At 30.9% G+C, this 15,163-nt stretch overlaps 1 protein-coding gene across 1 annotated transcript; it reads left to right on the top strand.

Annotated features, from left to right (window-relative positions):
- The first annotated feature begins 641 nt into the window (after positions 1-641).
- Positions 642-7,089, top strand: LOC112803332 (uncharacterized). Its single transcript, XM_025846832.3, has 5 exons — positions 642-880; positions 3,627-3,944; positions 4,042-4,133; positions 6,098-6,165; positions 6,519-7,089. Exons 1-4 carry the CDS (start codon positions 642-644, stop codon positions 6,100-6,102), a joined length of 654 nt encoding a protein of 217 aa, XP_025702617.1. The 3' UTR covers positions 6,103-6,165; positions 6,519-7,089.
- Positions 7,090-15,163: the final 8,074 nt, after the last annotated feature.

The raw sequence follows: 15,163 nt of genomic DNA, 5'->3' as shown, positions 1-15,163 counted from the left end.
AGATCTAACCATTCTTCAACAAAATAGAGTTTATTGCCCTTTGTTGAACTCTTACATCTATATAATTAAAATCAGTGAATATAATTCGAGGTGGTATTTGATAGATGTAACGGCCCAACTCCTAGTATGTCATGATCATACCAGGAACTAGGCATTACTAACATACCTTACTACATATTAACTAATATTTATTATATAAATCTGATTAATTAACAATGCGTCACCATTTTATGGGTAATTTTTTTTAAATGTTAAAGAATTTATCATTATGAGCATATAGAAGTAAATAACATCACAAACATAAATATGAACAGAAATATTCACATATCTTCATACATCAGTATAGCATTCAAAGATGCTGTCAGTATATACCCTATAAGATAAATATATACATATATGAACATATGATATCCTCAGGTCCTGACCCATACAAAAAGCCACCTAACTGGTGTCCAGACTAACCTAGCACTTCTAGACTTTACTATTTTCTCTGTATACTAACAAAAAGAAAGACTAAACTGAAAAGTACTAAGCAGGAATGCTGCAAAAGAATACCAACTGACGTTTCCCAAACTGAACTAAAATATCGCTATTTGGTAGGCCTCCGTGTGATCTGCTTACAAATGCATCACTCCCAGACGATGATAACTCCTCTTCTAGATTCTCCTCTGGATCTTCTTCCTCTGACCCCACTGGATGAACTACTACTCTCGATTCCAAATACAAGTCCATTGGTATATGCAGGATCTAAAACTTCACTTAGTGGGTCGAACTATGTCTGCAGCTACTCAGCTGGTAATGGTGGTGTCATAGGTATCGGAGGTATGACAACATCTGGTAGGTGGATTTGGAAGGTATCCTTCGCCTGCGTCAGGCTCAGGTGCCGCTTAAAGTAGATGCTGGGCATGATTTGGTGGACCATGAAAAAGATGACCATGACTGTCAGGATGTAACTAAGAGAGGGAAAAGTCGTATAGCTGATCCGGGTCAAAATCAAGGCTATTTATTGGGTGTGCAAAGGGTCTATCACGTAGTACGTACAAACGAACACGAGGCTTTATGCCCAAAACATAGTAGCTCCCAAACGTCGAGTCTTCGTAGATAAACAGAGGGTCAAGTTCATAGAAAATTAAGCCCATCTCCATCTGAAAGGGGGTGAAAAAGGGTAAGAACTTGGAGTTTTTAGTAAGGTCGAGGTTGTTATTTAAATTCATTACTAGTCGATAGTGCTTGTTTATAAGATACAAGAGTAACAGATAACATGAAACACAGAGTAATAGTAAACAAATAGGGAATGTAGGAAGTGAAAAATAATAAGTTAACACACATAGATACAGAAAGTATAACAAGAAAATATTTGGCAAATAAGTATGATGCATGTCTGGTTCTAGTGTAGGTCATGAGCTCATGTGTCAGTTTCTACCCGCTCCCGATGTAATCCAGTAGCCAGTCTGAGTAAGGTTTTCTAGAGCAAAACCAAATTAAGCACGTTGGCAATATCTCTGTAAGTAACTCTCTTACAGGAATAACTCTTTGACTGAGTATTCACGTCATACCTCTGTAAGCGACCACGCCTTACTGGAATAACTTGTCAGGCTGAGTATATCTAGAAAAGCAACTCCAATCCACCGGCGTCTCCGTCCGTATATTCAATCCGAAAGCTGAAACAATATTCACCAATTTCTGTAAGCGACCTCCAACTTACAGATTCCGTTTTCTTATCCTTTAGGGCTTAATCATTCACTTTATAAGTCTCAATTTTTTTTTCTGTACTTATGTTTTCATTCATCTCATTTAATCCTTTTTCAGTTCTATAATCAAACATAACTCTCTTCTCGAGCTTTCCCTAAGTGTTTTATGAAGAGGTTTTTAGGGTTTTGGCTACTAAATTATTTTTTTATGTCTTTTACTATAATTACCATTATCTTTTTAAATTTTACGGCACTGAGCTCAACATTTATTAAATTCTTTTTACATCTTTTAATTTCTAAATATTACACTTTCATCTTACGTCACCATAAGAAAAATACTCATTCAACTACACTTTTTTTAACTACATTTGAAAAGCATAATCTATTTATAGGCTACGCTTTTCTCCGTGTTACCATTTTATAGGAAAATAGGAAACACAGTTATGGGATCACTTGAAAAGTGTCTCCTTAGATATTATAAAGATCACTTATAAAGCGTCGCCTTATCTTAACATTTATGGGTACACTTTTTTCACCAAAAAGAGCGCTTTTGAAGAGTAACCTATTTATTATGTTTTAGGTGCACTTTAAAAATATTGCCTAATGTATCTTGGGCCAAATATTCACCAACACTTGGTAAATTTTTTTCTCTTTTTCACCAAATACACTTAATAATTAGTAGGGTTAAGCACCAAAATTATCCCCGAATTATTTAAATGTTGACAAAAATACACTCAAATTTTACTATTCTAAAAAATGCCTCTAAATAATTTAAAAACACAACAAACATACCCAACAGTAAATATATATTTTCAAAAAATACCTTAGAGATTGAATTTTGATGCAATTTTTCGCAAGCATGATTATAAAAATAAGATATTGTTATAATTAAAATTTGGTGATTTTTCATTAAGTATATATTTTTTTATAATTTTTTTTGTTAACAACCAATAATACTTTTAAAAAATCACAAAATAATATGTACTTAACAAAAATTACTAAATTTTAAGATAATAATATTTCATTTTTTTAATCATGTTTACAAAAAATTGCATCAAAATTCAATCTCTAATGTATTTTTTGAGAAATATATATTTAATATTAGTTTTTTTTATGCAAGATTATCTACCATTAAATATGTATTTCTCAAAAAATACATTAGAGATTGAATTTTAATAAAAATTTTTGCAAGCATGATTAAAAAATGAGATATTATTATTCTTAAAATTTAGTAATTTTTCGTTAAGTATATATATATTTGTAATTTTTTTGTTAACAACTAGTAATACTTTTAAGGGTAAAGTATACTTTTTGTCCCTAAAGTTTGACAAAAGTTTTAAAAATACTTCTAAATTTTATTTTGTTTCAATTTTATTCTAAAAGTTTTCGATTTGCATCAAATATACCCATGACAACTAATTTTTCAAAAAAATCAAAACTAATTCAGCAACAATTTCATAAGAATAACCCTTAATACAAGAAAATCAAACATAATTTTCATACATTATTGTTAGACTGGTCTTAAATTTTTTAAAAATTTAGCTGTCGATGGTATATTTGATGCAAATCGAAAATTTTTGGAACAAAATTGAAACAAAATAAAACATAAGGGTATTTTTAAAACTTTTATCAAACTTTAATGACAAAAAATATACTTTACCCTATTTTTAAAAAATCACAAAAAATATATATATTTAAAAGAAATCACCAAATTTTAAGAATAATAATATCTTATTTTTTAATTATACTTATAAAAAATTATATCAAAATTCAATTTCTAAAATATTTTTTAAAAATATATATTTATTATTAGACATTTTGTTTAAGTTTTTAAATTATTTAAAAGTATTTTTGCCAATAATAAAATTTGAATCTATTTTTATCCCAATTTGAATAATTAAGGGGTTTTGGTCGTTAACCCTAATTACTGATTAGTAACGCGACTCATTGTTACTTTTCCCCTTTTTACGAAAGAGACCTGGCCTTTTCCCCTTTTTCCCCTTCGCGCCATTGTGCTTCCCCAAATCAGAGAACCACTCTCCCCATTCCATCACTCATCACCCTCCCGCCGTCACGTTGCCCACTCATCATCGTTCCTCTTCTCCAATCACCACTCACTACTCACGACTCACCACTTGCCATCGAGAACCATCGCTCCTCTTCGTCTTTCTGCTCTGACCATCGCTGCGAGCTCAGCATTGGGAAGACTCTGCGCTCAGCATCGTCTTCTCTTCGCTCATCGCCGTCGAGAAGGTACGTATTCACCTTCATTTGGTTCTAAAATTTGAGAGGGCTAGGGTTCCGATTTGAGAAGGTATGTTCGCTCAGCTTCCGTTATTTGATTTGATAGTGGTGTTCTCAAGAATAGGGCTATTATAATGGCATGTGTGTGCAACAGTGCTACTCTGCGAATTTGCTTCAGCTTGCGTTTTGCTTACTCTGGTATGTGCATGCCTTCAATTTTTGTTCTTACGATTTTCCGTTTTAAGCAGTGTGTGCGTGTGTGTGTGTTCAGCTGCTTGAAAATCTTAGTTCTGTTCTGAAAATGAAATCATTAGTTGGTGTTTTTTTAGTTCTGTTCTGAATAAGCTTTGAATTCCATTATATTGTTTATTTGATCCTTGTCTTGAATGTGATAAGACACCTGAGAAAGCATACACAAAATTGTACTGATACAGTAAGTAGTATACAGTATATTATAATACATTTAGATTTATATAATAATAATTAATTAAATTTTCTTCGTCATGTACAGAGACAACTTGGAAAAATGTTGTGTTTTCTATGGTAGGATTAATATCACTGAATCAAATCTTATTATCATGCATGATATGGTTAGTTAACAAGTGCAAATTAAACAGTTTGAACTTCAAGTACGTACTATACAGACTAACCCCAATATAAGATACTGGTATGATGACAAAATAGGTTTGATCTTCATATATTTAGTTGGGTTGTTATTAGTATATATAGAATAGAATTTTAAGACAACTGAAAAAGCATACACTATATAATGTCTAAAGGCATCTCTCTTTTCTTCTCCTTTTCAAGGCAAGCATCTCTCGTTTCTGAAGAAATATTATTAACAGGATCCACTTATTATAAATGTGTTTTTAATTTTTATAACAATTATCATCACTAGACACCAATAATGTAATGAATTGTGTTCTTTTTAACTCTTTTTTTACATGTTTAATATAATCAGTGCCATTTCAAGTGATGAAGACATAAATTAAAAACATATATTCCTCAGTCTATGAAAATTTGTGAATTTCTCATTATCACGAATTAACTATTTTTATTTTAATTTATTATTATTGCAAATCTTATATTTTTCAAGAATAAGATCTCAATAATATTTATAATAAGTGTATGTAAGGCATGTCTCACCTTTTGAGTTAGCCTATTAGAATAATTTAAATCTATTCAATTTTAAAGTGATTATTTCTGAAGTTTTTAATTAGATATATAATGTTTATACCTTCAACTACCTAGCTAATTAGACACTAATATTGGTACGGTGGTTAAGATTTAACTATAGAAATTTTATATTTCTTCTGACATAATGGTATAATATAAATATATTTGTGAGGCGCCAAAACCATGGAAAATTTCACTTCCCTAGCTAGCAAAATCCAATCAACAACTCGCCACTGATCCTTCCTAGAGCTTCACAATAGAACTGCAGGATACCAAAACAAGTTTTTTAAAAAATGAAAGAAAAAAATGATAGTTACATAGACATCGGTTTTATTGATCTTGTTATTAACAGGCATGCACCTCATATTTTTCTTTTTCTGTTTTTCTTTTTATGTATATTATAACTTATTATTTATTTTTTGACTTTTGTATCAATGATCTTGACTTGCCAACATTTCTCTGATTTTTTTGCTTACTTTTTGGTGTTTATTAATGTGTCTATGAATGTCTTCGGATCTCTGTTTTTAACTGTTTGTGCTTTGAAAATTTGAAAATATGTATAATAATAAAAAATCAGTTTCATGAAAACAGTGAGCTTGTAAATTCAAGGTTCTGCCTTAAAGTTTGACTTGGTGTGGGTGTGAGCTTTATGAATCTATCTATAGCTTGAAGTTAGTAATAAGATTATTAGATGATCTCCTCTTTTGTTATGGTTCAGAAAATATAATTGAATCTTATCGCATTTCATTCCTGCACACTGGTTAAGATTTTTCTTCATTCCTAGGCTACCTAAATCAGATATTGTAAAATATAAAATTAAACGAAAACATTCAAATATTGAAAGAAACCTAATAAAAATTTGCTATCCATAATCTTATATATCACACGAGCAAGACATACGCATCTTAGCTACAATTATCATCATAGATAGATAGAATATTGGTGCATTTGGTCTAATCTTTTGAATTTTTACCGGTAACAAACAGATTGAAGTTTTTGGTTGAAGCTCCCAAGCAAATCAGATTTTGTCAATAATTGATCGTGTCATGACAAGGTACAATGCACACTTTTCATTCTTTTCACTTTATGATTACGCTATTAATTTATGTGTAGCTCCACCTTGACTGCTGTGTTATTTTTTAAATTGAAATTTAACTTTTTATATGTATACTATAAATTCTTTGTTTGCCTTTATTTGTTTCACTTCAATGAGTTTCTAGTAAAATGTTTAGAGAATTACTTCTAGGAGTTTTTCTATTTCTCAACCTATAACTATGAGGCTATGAAAGTCCTTTTCATTACTGCTTCCCCTTTATTTCATAACACCCTTCCTCTTCTATTATCGTGATTTTCACTTGGCAACCCTGAAAGATTGTCCTCCTAAAAAATGTAACAATTATCGATTAGGTTTTGTGATATGCCGAAAGATTGGATGGATCTATCGAGGTATAGCGAAGAGTATATCAATGGTGTTAACAGTTTCTTAGACTTTGCATACTCTGAGGGAGAACCAGAAGGAAAACAAATCCAATGTCCTTGTAAGAGGTGTTGCAACATAAATTGGTATAGAAGAGGTGTTGTCTTTGACCATTTAGTAGCCGATGGATTTGTCAAGGGATATAGAACATGGATTAATCACGGGGAATGGACAATTCCAATGGTGGTTGATGATGAGATAGATGATGAAGAAGGTGCATGTGATGATATTGAAGATTAGGCAGAAGCACTTTGTTCCCTATGATAATATTGAGAATATGGTGAAAAAGCGACCCACACAAGTACCCGAAATTCAATTCATAAAATTAATCTATTATTGGAGTCATTCTATAATCCAGATAAAATTGTACTATTCTGTTCACTGCAATTTTGGTTTCTGCAATTCTGGTAGTTGGTTTAAGTCACTTCTGGTTGCTATAATTCTATTTTATGTAATTCCCGTTTACTGCAATTCTGGTTTTATACAATTCTGGTTTCTGCATTTCTGGTTTTGAGCACTTCTGTTTGATGTATTTGTGTTTTTTGCAATTCTGGTTTCTGGTTTACGGCACTTCTGTTGCTGTAATTCTATCTTAAGCAATTCTGTTTACTGCAATTCTGGTATTGTGCACTTCTGTTTGATGTATTTGTGTTATCTGCAATTCTGGATTTTGGTTTACGGCACTTCTAGTTGCTGCAATTCTATTTTAAGCACTTCTGTTTTGTTTAATGTAAACCTCCAGGGTCGTAATACCTTAACCAACCCAAGGGAAATTTTCCATTCTAAGGCTACTCCTTTCTCAAGCATAATCTGTGTACATATATAAGTAATCACTCATTAATCATAATTATTATCCATATTAATCAACACACATAATCGATCATGATTTTACATTTCAATCCTCAATGTCAATAAAAATATTTATTTATTAATTCTCACCAAAATTCTTAATCTCAATTACTTATACTAATAAATAAAATATTTAAAATATTTATTTTAAAATTCTATTTTGGCTAGTATAGCTCTTCTTAGGATTATCACTTTGTAAGTTTTCTTTTTTTGGGCATTGAGGGTAAGTTTGAATTGATTTTTGAAAAAAAAAACTTATTTTTTTCAAAAGAAAATTTTAACATCCAAAAATTAATTTTATAATTGGATAATTTTTTTAAAAAAATTTCAAGTATTAAAAATGCATTTTTTCTACTTTTTTTTTTAAGTAAGGTATTGCTAGTTTTTAGAAAAAATAAATAATTTTTTTAAATAAAAGTATTTTTTTAAAAGACGTATCAAATATGTATCAAATATTTGTTTCAAGTATTATTTAGCCAAAGTCTGGTCAATCTTAATAATTCATAAATTTAATAACAAAAAATATATAAAATAAAATAATTTTTCCACACAAAAATATTAGAAAAATCAATTTTCAATCTTTTTAGGTCTATAATGAAAAAATAACATCCTAATTCTACAACAATCATAAAAAAAAAAATGATAATAGCAATAACTAAAACTGACAAAATTCTATTGCTAAAAAAAATAGAATTTATAATAAAATGCCATATACAATATAATAAATAATTTTGAAATTCTGACAAAAAAAAAATACTAATTTTGAAACACAAAGGACAAAATGTAAAATTATCTGTTGGCGTAGGAATATCACCACATATGACGCTTGATTAAGGCGATACATATTTTGTGTCGTTGCTTTCGCCGTTCTCCGCGGTTGTCTTTCGCCACCTTGTCCCTCCACTGCCTCCGCCATTTCCTCCCTCCCTCACGGCGCAAAAGCCAAGTACCATTGTTGTTTACTCCAAGCCCACTGCTCACTTCAACTACCATTGCACGATGTTTCCTTCACTGCCACCAATAATGTTGGCGCTAGCAAACACTGATGAACACTTTCGGATTAGAAGAGAGAAGGAAGAGGACAAAGAGTTAAAGTATGGGTACTATAATTACATTAGCCTTTTGAGGTTTACTCTTCTCATAAATCACACTAGCTCCTTATTTTTTAGTCTACAACAAATAGATCATAGAGCATCTTAAAATTTTGTTTATATTAATAAATTGTAGTGGTAGGTATCAAGTTATCATGTGTTAAAATCTCCATTGTGATTTATTTGTTTGATTATACCATCTTATGTTGATGGCAATAGTGAAAATAACAAAGAATTGCAATTGTATAATTTTTTTATTTTTCTTGTTATGTTCCTTTTGTTTTACCAAATTGTATTGAGTTTCTTTGTTTTTAAAAAAAAAAAAAACTATATACTACTTAGTTATGAATAAATAATATGAAATTAAGGGAAAACATTTATTTGACAAAGTGGGTAGTCTATCCTACCCCGCCAAGGCTCCCCTAAAAATGGGACGGTCAGTCCACTTCGTCAAGTAAAGTGAATTTAAAATGTTAGTCCGCTTAATTTTTTTAAAAAATTAATAAAATAATAATTTAAAAATTAAATACAAATAAAAATTAGTCAAATTATAAGATAATTTTTATTATTTTTTTAATTTGTAATTCTAATAGAATTGTTTAAAATAATATCTATTAATAAAATTATCTTAATTTAAAGAAATAAGTCACATCATTTAACTATATATGAAAGTATAAAACAAAATAAATAAAATTAATAACTAAAAGAAGAATAAAAAAGAAAAAAATTTAAAAATTATATAATTATTAACGTTTTGTAACACTAATTACTCATTTATTTAATAAAAGAATAAAATAAAATAATCTTTGGTCCGGTGGACAGGACGGAACCCACGAGTTTGGCGGATTCGACAGGTTGGCCTGACGAATTCGACCGTTTTGTCACCCCTACGTTACTTAGTGAGTTTTTTTTACTTAAATAAAAAGTGCTGCTGTATATGAAGAGCACTCCATGTATTATGAAAAGCATTCCATAGGTTGAGTTTCAACTTCCTGTGGACAAAGTGTTGCAAAAGTATGCTCACACATTCTTCCATTAATAGGGAGTTGACGTTGTTCCTATCATTGATAGATGAGAATAATATCTTCGTTGATAGGATCAAATGCTTTTTGTTACTAATGCAATATATGCCTTTATTATTTTCTTTGTGAGATATTTAATTGTTCTATACTAACCCCAAGATTTACAAAAAACGATTAAATGACTTGTAACTCAATTAATCTATAAGCCTGTCCAAATAAAAAGAAATTTAAAGAGTAATGGCAGAAATCAAGAAAAACGTATAGAAATACTAAAACAGTTGGTTATAAAATCGTATAATCAATATTCAATGTCCATTAAGACCTCATAAAGGCTTAAAGCTAAGGATAATATATTCACAAATGGAGAATAACAAAGAAAAGAGGGTACACAATTTTTACTTTCAATCAATGTAATAAAGTAAAATTTACTTATTGAATATTGGAGTGTCTTTGCAAATACCAACACTAATCCAATTATTTGGAGAGAACAATGTCCCGAGTTATTTAATTGGTGAGTTTACTAAACTTATGAATATTTGGCATCGTTTGTGAGATCCTTGGTGTTCTAATATTATGACTTAGTGCAGATGAAAATAAAGAGCTTGTGGAAAATACAAACCATCTACAAGTACCCAAAGACTCCAATTTTGCATGGTGTGGAACAAGATGATTAATTCCATGGTGACACACGCTAGCCTAGTGTTCATCATACTAATATAACCTTTGGGCATGAATAAAATGATTCTAGACAAAATTGTGATTCAAAAGGTTGAGCCCGACAATTTCCTGGTAATAAGGAAGGATGGAATGTTGCTAACGACGAAAATCAACTTCCGGCCCACTCAGGTGAGGCAGAAGGATGGAAGGAGGCCATGTGAAATCTAGACTAAATAAATGCTAGAATGATGCAAGAAATGGCTCAAAAAATTCAACATTTAGAAAGGTAGTGCAAGATGTTCAGAGGTCTCATGCTCAATAATGAAACCAACGAGCAAAAAGTCAAGAAGCAAAATTAGGGATACGTGAAAACCCAATTTTCAAGATGGAGTGTGTGTTGGATGGTGCTAGACGATCAAAAATGATCTCTAAATCTTCCCCGAATAGGAGGAAAAGATCAGAATTTTTTGGTTGTAGAGAGCTGAAGAGGCGTCGTGGTCATCAAAATCCTGTGATTATTGGTGAAAACTCCTTTTGTAATAAGTTCTGCGTGTTCATTTACCAAAGAATTTCAACAAGCTTACTAATATAAAGTATAATGGGACTACTGGCCTGCAAGAACATTTGGGAATTTTGAAGCTCGGATAAATCTAGAAGTAGAGGAGGCAATACATTGCAAGGTATTTTCCATTACACTTTCTGGATCTGCAATGTTATAGTTCAACTCCCTTACTTCAAGATCGAAAGTCATTTTTCTGACATCTCTGTAAAGTTTATAGCACATTATACAACAAGAAGAACACAAGCTAAGCACCCAATATTTCTCCTTGATATCAAACAAAAGTCTAGAAAAACAAATCGAGAATATTTAGATAAGTTTAACAAAGATCTTTTGGAACTGAATACGCGAGTCCCTGAGGTGATTAGTTTGTGTCTTATTGCGAGGCCACAAGAAGAAGATTTCAAAAGGCATCTAAACATCTAACCTCTAAAAATTTAACATCTATAAAGAAAATTCAACAAGTGGAGTTAGAATATATGAGGGATGAAGATGTTAGTCAGCTGGACAATTCTAAGAGGAAGAATGCTTCCCTGATACCGAAACAGGGAGGGCCCTCGAACACGATTCCACGACTACAGGTTCCTAGAGTGGGAAAGTTTAATAATTATACTCCTTTGTTAGAATCAAATTTCACGGAGGGATATCTTCCCAAAGGCCAGGGTAATTAAGCCTAGGCCAAACTTAAATTGAAGCTTTTTTTGTGATTATCCTAAAATCCATGGTCATCAAAAAAAGGATTTCTTAGATTTAAAGGATGCTCTTGAGCAAGTGGTAAGCGCTAGAAAGTTAAATGAATTCTTGTAGCATGTAAGACCACCCTAGGATGAATATGGGAGAAGATGAAGATCACGAAGGTCGTAATCCTAGGACCAATCGATCTCCTCAAAGACAGTAGTACGATATTGCCTCATTTATTGTGAATGTGATTATTGGAAAAAAATAGTTTACTGAAATTGAAAACGGCAATAAAAAAGGATCTGAAGATGTTAACTTCGGATTCACAATAAGTCATTCAAATCGCTGAGGTCACATTCGCCCTGGATGATTACAAGGGAGGTTTGTCAAGAAACGATGAGTCCTTAATGATCATTGCCAAACTAGAGAACAGAGTGGTAAGAAGAATTTTGGTGGATATAGGAGTTGATTCTAATTTATTCTTCCATAATACATTTGATGACCTGGGTTTAAAAGATAGCTATCTTAAATCTCATCTGTCCAGTGTAATGGAGTCGGGAGACTATTTTATCAAGCCTGATGGTGCTATTAATTTATTGGTAACAGATACGGGCTAATCATCGATTCAGAAATTCACAAGTTTTAAAAACTCAATTATGTCGCAAGTATAGTCTAAAACGGAAACCAACTCACAAGCAAAGTTTAGAAGGTTATCACAAAAATCAAATTAATAACTGGGAGTTGAATCCGGGCGTTCTCCCTTAGACTTGCCAATTGAATGCACATCTTTAGTTATAGAATTTGGGAGTTTTGGATATAAATGATAAAAGGTAAGGTAACTAAAAATTAAAGAGCAACCAACAATAAAATTGCAATAAGTAAAGACAATAAGCAAGTAAACAACTATCTAGTAAGCATGCAATAAAGATGACAACAATTAAAAAGTAACTACACTAGGAAGCAATGGAATTAAACTAAAAGGACTAAGAGAATTGAATCAATACAAGAGATGGTAATCAAATACTTAAAGGCCTTGGCTAGGGTTGAGTATTTAGACTTTCTATCCTTGTTATCAACCATAAAACATGACAATTATTAAGAGTTATTCACACTTCGTCATCTCCTAATATCGGAAAAAAATCAAATAGGCATAATTGATTTCAATCCATAAATCATAATCAACTTACCAATCACATTTAGTAAAAGATTAACATTAGTGAAAATCAAATCAACTAAATTATCACTTAATATTGGACATTGATAACTCAAGAATCCTTAATTACTCAACCACAAACCAAGAATACATTTCATCAAACACTTGATGAGGAATAAGAGAAAATATCATGAAGTTATGAAAATTAATAAAAAAACATCATGAAATTATGAAAATTAATCAAAATTAAATCTAATTACTATCAAATATCAATAATAACAATTCAATTAACACATATAAAAATATAGAAACATCAATGCATTAATAGAAATTCAAAATTAACAAGGTTCATGAACTAAGAAAATAACAAAGTAACTCAAGTAATTTTAAGGAAAATTAAAGTGAGAGAACAAGAAAATTAAAGTAAACTATAACAAAACAAGGTTGAAATTCAAAATTGGGTGCAAAATTGATAAAAATCCTAGAAAAATCTAGAGAGAACCTAGAGTTTCTCTCACTAAAAACTATGAACTAAAACTTCTACACTCAAAAATTGGTCCTCTCACTTGCTTCCCATTTTCATGGATTTTTTGCTTCTTCTTTCCTTCAGAATAGAACTGAATTCGGCCCAAATGAGTTCTAAAATCATGGTCACGTGCTTTCATTAATGAGGCATGCGCTACATGTCATGCATACACACAAATCAAAAAAGATGCGTATGCATGTGTCATGCATACACATGGCAACCGAATCTTCAAATCTTTAATTTTTCATGATTTCTTCACTTTTGCATACTTTTACATTATCTTTCAAGCAATTATTGCCCTGTTAAACCTGAGATCACACAAAAAATATATCACGGCATCGAATGCAATAAAAGTGGATCAAAATTGACAATTTTAAAGGCGTAAAAAGCATGCTTTTAACTCTTAAGTACAATTCGAAAAAAAATCATAATAGCTTGCATTCTTGGTGAATAAATGCAAGATAAGTTGATAATCTCCACATTTTCTAATAAAAAATTATCATAAAATAGAGTTTATCAATAACTTTTGGAAAAGGGGCTATGAAATTTCAACATTTGTATTTACCAAGTTTTCTATCATAAAATTTATTACTGACAAAAACAAGGTTGCAACTATTCGAGGAGGTCATGCAACAACAATTACTTGTCACAATAAAATTCTTTATTTAAGAAATAAAGCTAAGGAAGTTACAGGAGTTTTTTTGGTGGACTTGATTTTTCGAATTAAGGAGGTTATGAGATTAGAGCCTAGGTGGAGAATTGGAACAATTTCAGATTGGAGAAAACTATGGGGAAGTATACCTTTATTAACAAAGACCTTGCTTTTTCGGTGAAGTCTACTTTGCAACAATTCTTACAATCAAATTCTGATTTGTTTATTTAGGAACTATTTGACATGCAGAGTATACATTCGAATTTCATGTTATACCAACTTATATTGCGATTGACCTTAAAGTATAGCCTGTTGCTCAGAGACATTGAAAGATGTCCTTTGATCGAGCTGTTGAGGTCAAAAAAGCAAATTCAAAGTTTGTTAAGTGATGATTTTATTAGAGAATTAACATATTCTACCTAGTTGTCAAATGTCGCAATCTTTAAGAAGGTAAATGGGAAGTGGCATATGTGTGTTTACTATACTGATATGAATAAAGTCTGTCCTAGGAATTCTTTCTCATTTCCGAACATTGATAATCTGATTGATTTTTTGGTAGGATATCAGTATATCAGTTTTCTTAATGCTTATACTGGTTATAACCAAATACCAACACTGATCGGATGAGGATAAAACGTCTTTCATTACTTCAAAAGGTATATACTTCTATAAAGCAATGCTTTTTGGTATAAAAAATGCAGATGGAATATACCAAAGATTGATGGCAAAGTTTTTAATGAACAAATTCGAAGAATTATGGAGGTGTATATTGATGACATACTCATCAAAATTGTAGATGACTTTGATTTGGTTGAAGATTTGAAAAAAGTTTTTGACTATCTATAAAAGCGTCAAATGAGAATAAATCCTTCAAAGTGTAGTTTTGGTGTGCATGGAAGAAAGTTCTAGAGCTTTATGATAATCTATAAGGGCATTAAAGCCAATTTAAAAAAATATATCGCGCTATTCTTGAGGTGGTAAGTTCACAAAATATCAAGGCGGTGCAATGATTAATTGGAAGGCTAACAATGCTTCTTGTTTCCTCACTTTCTCGATTTCAAGGACACGATTATTTTTTGATTGAATGAAGAAAGAAAAAAAAAATTTTTGGTGTGAAGAGTCTAAACATACATTTTTAAACTTTAAAAAAAATTATCTTTCCCTCTAATTTTAACAAAGTCTCTTCCCAAAAGAGCACTATTACTAATGAATCCATAACTTCAATTTTAATAACAAAAAATGATGCAAAGAACAAAGGCCAGTGTATTTTGTTAGTAAGGCCCTCTAGGACCTGAAAGAAAATATACTAAATTAAAAAAGTTGATATTTACTTTATTAGCATCAACCAGAAAGTTGAGATAATACTTCCAGTGTTATACAATAGTGGT

This window comes from Arachis hypogaea, chromosome 5 (genome assembly GCF_003086295.3).
Source record: "Arachis hypogaea cultivar Tifrunner chromosome 5, arahy.Tifrunner.gnm2.J5K5, whole genome shotgun sequence".
Lineage (NCBI taxonomy): Eukaryota > Viridiplantae > Streptophyta > Magnoliopsida > Fabales > Fabaceae > Arachis > Arachis hypogaea.
The sequence above is the reverse complement of the archived record's forward strand: the minus strand, read 5'-3'. Positions and strand labels throughout refer to the sequence as shown.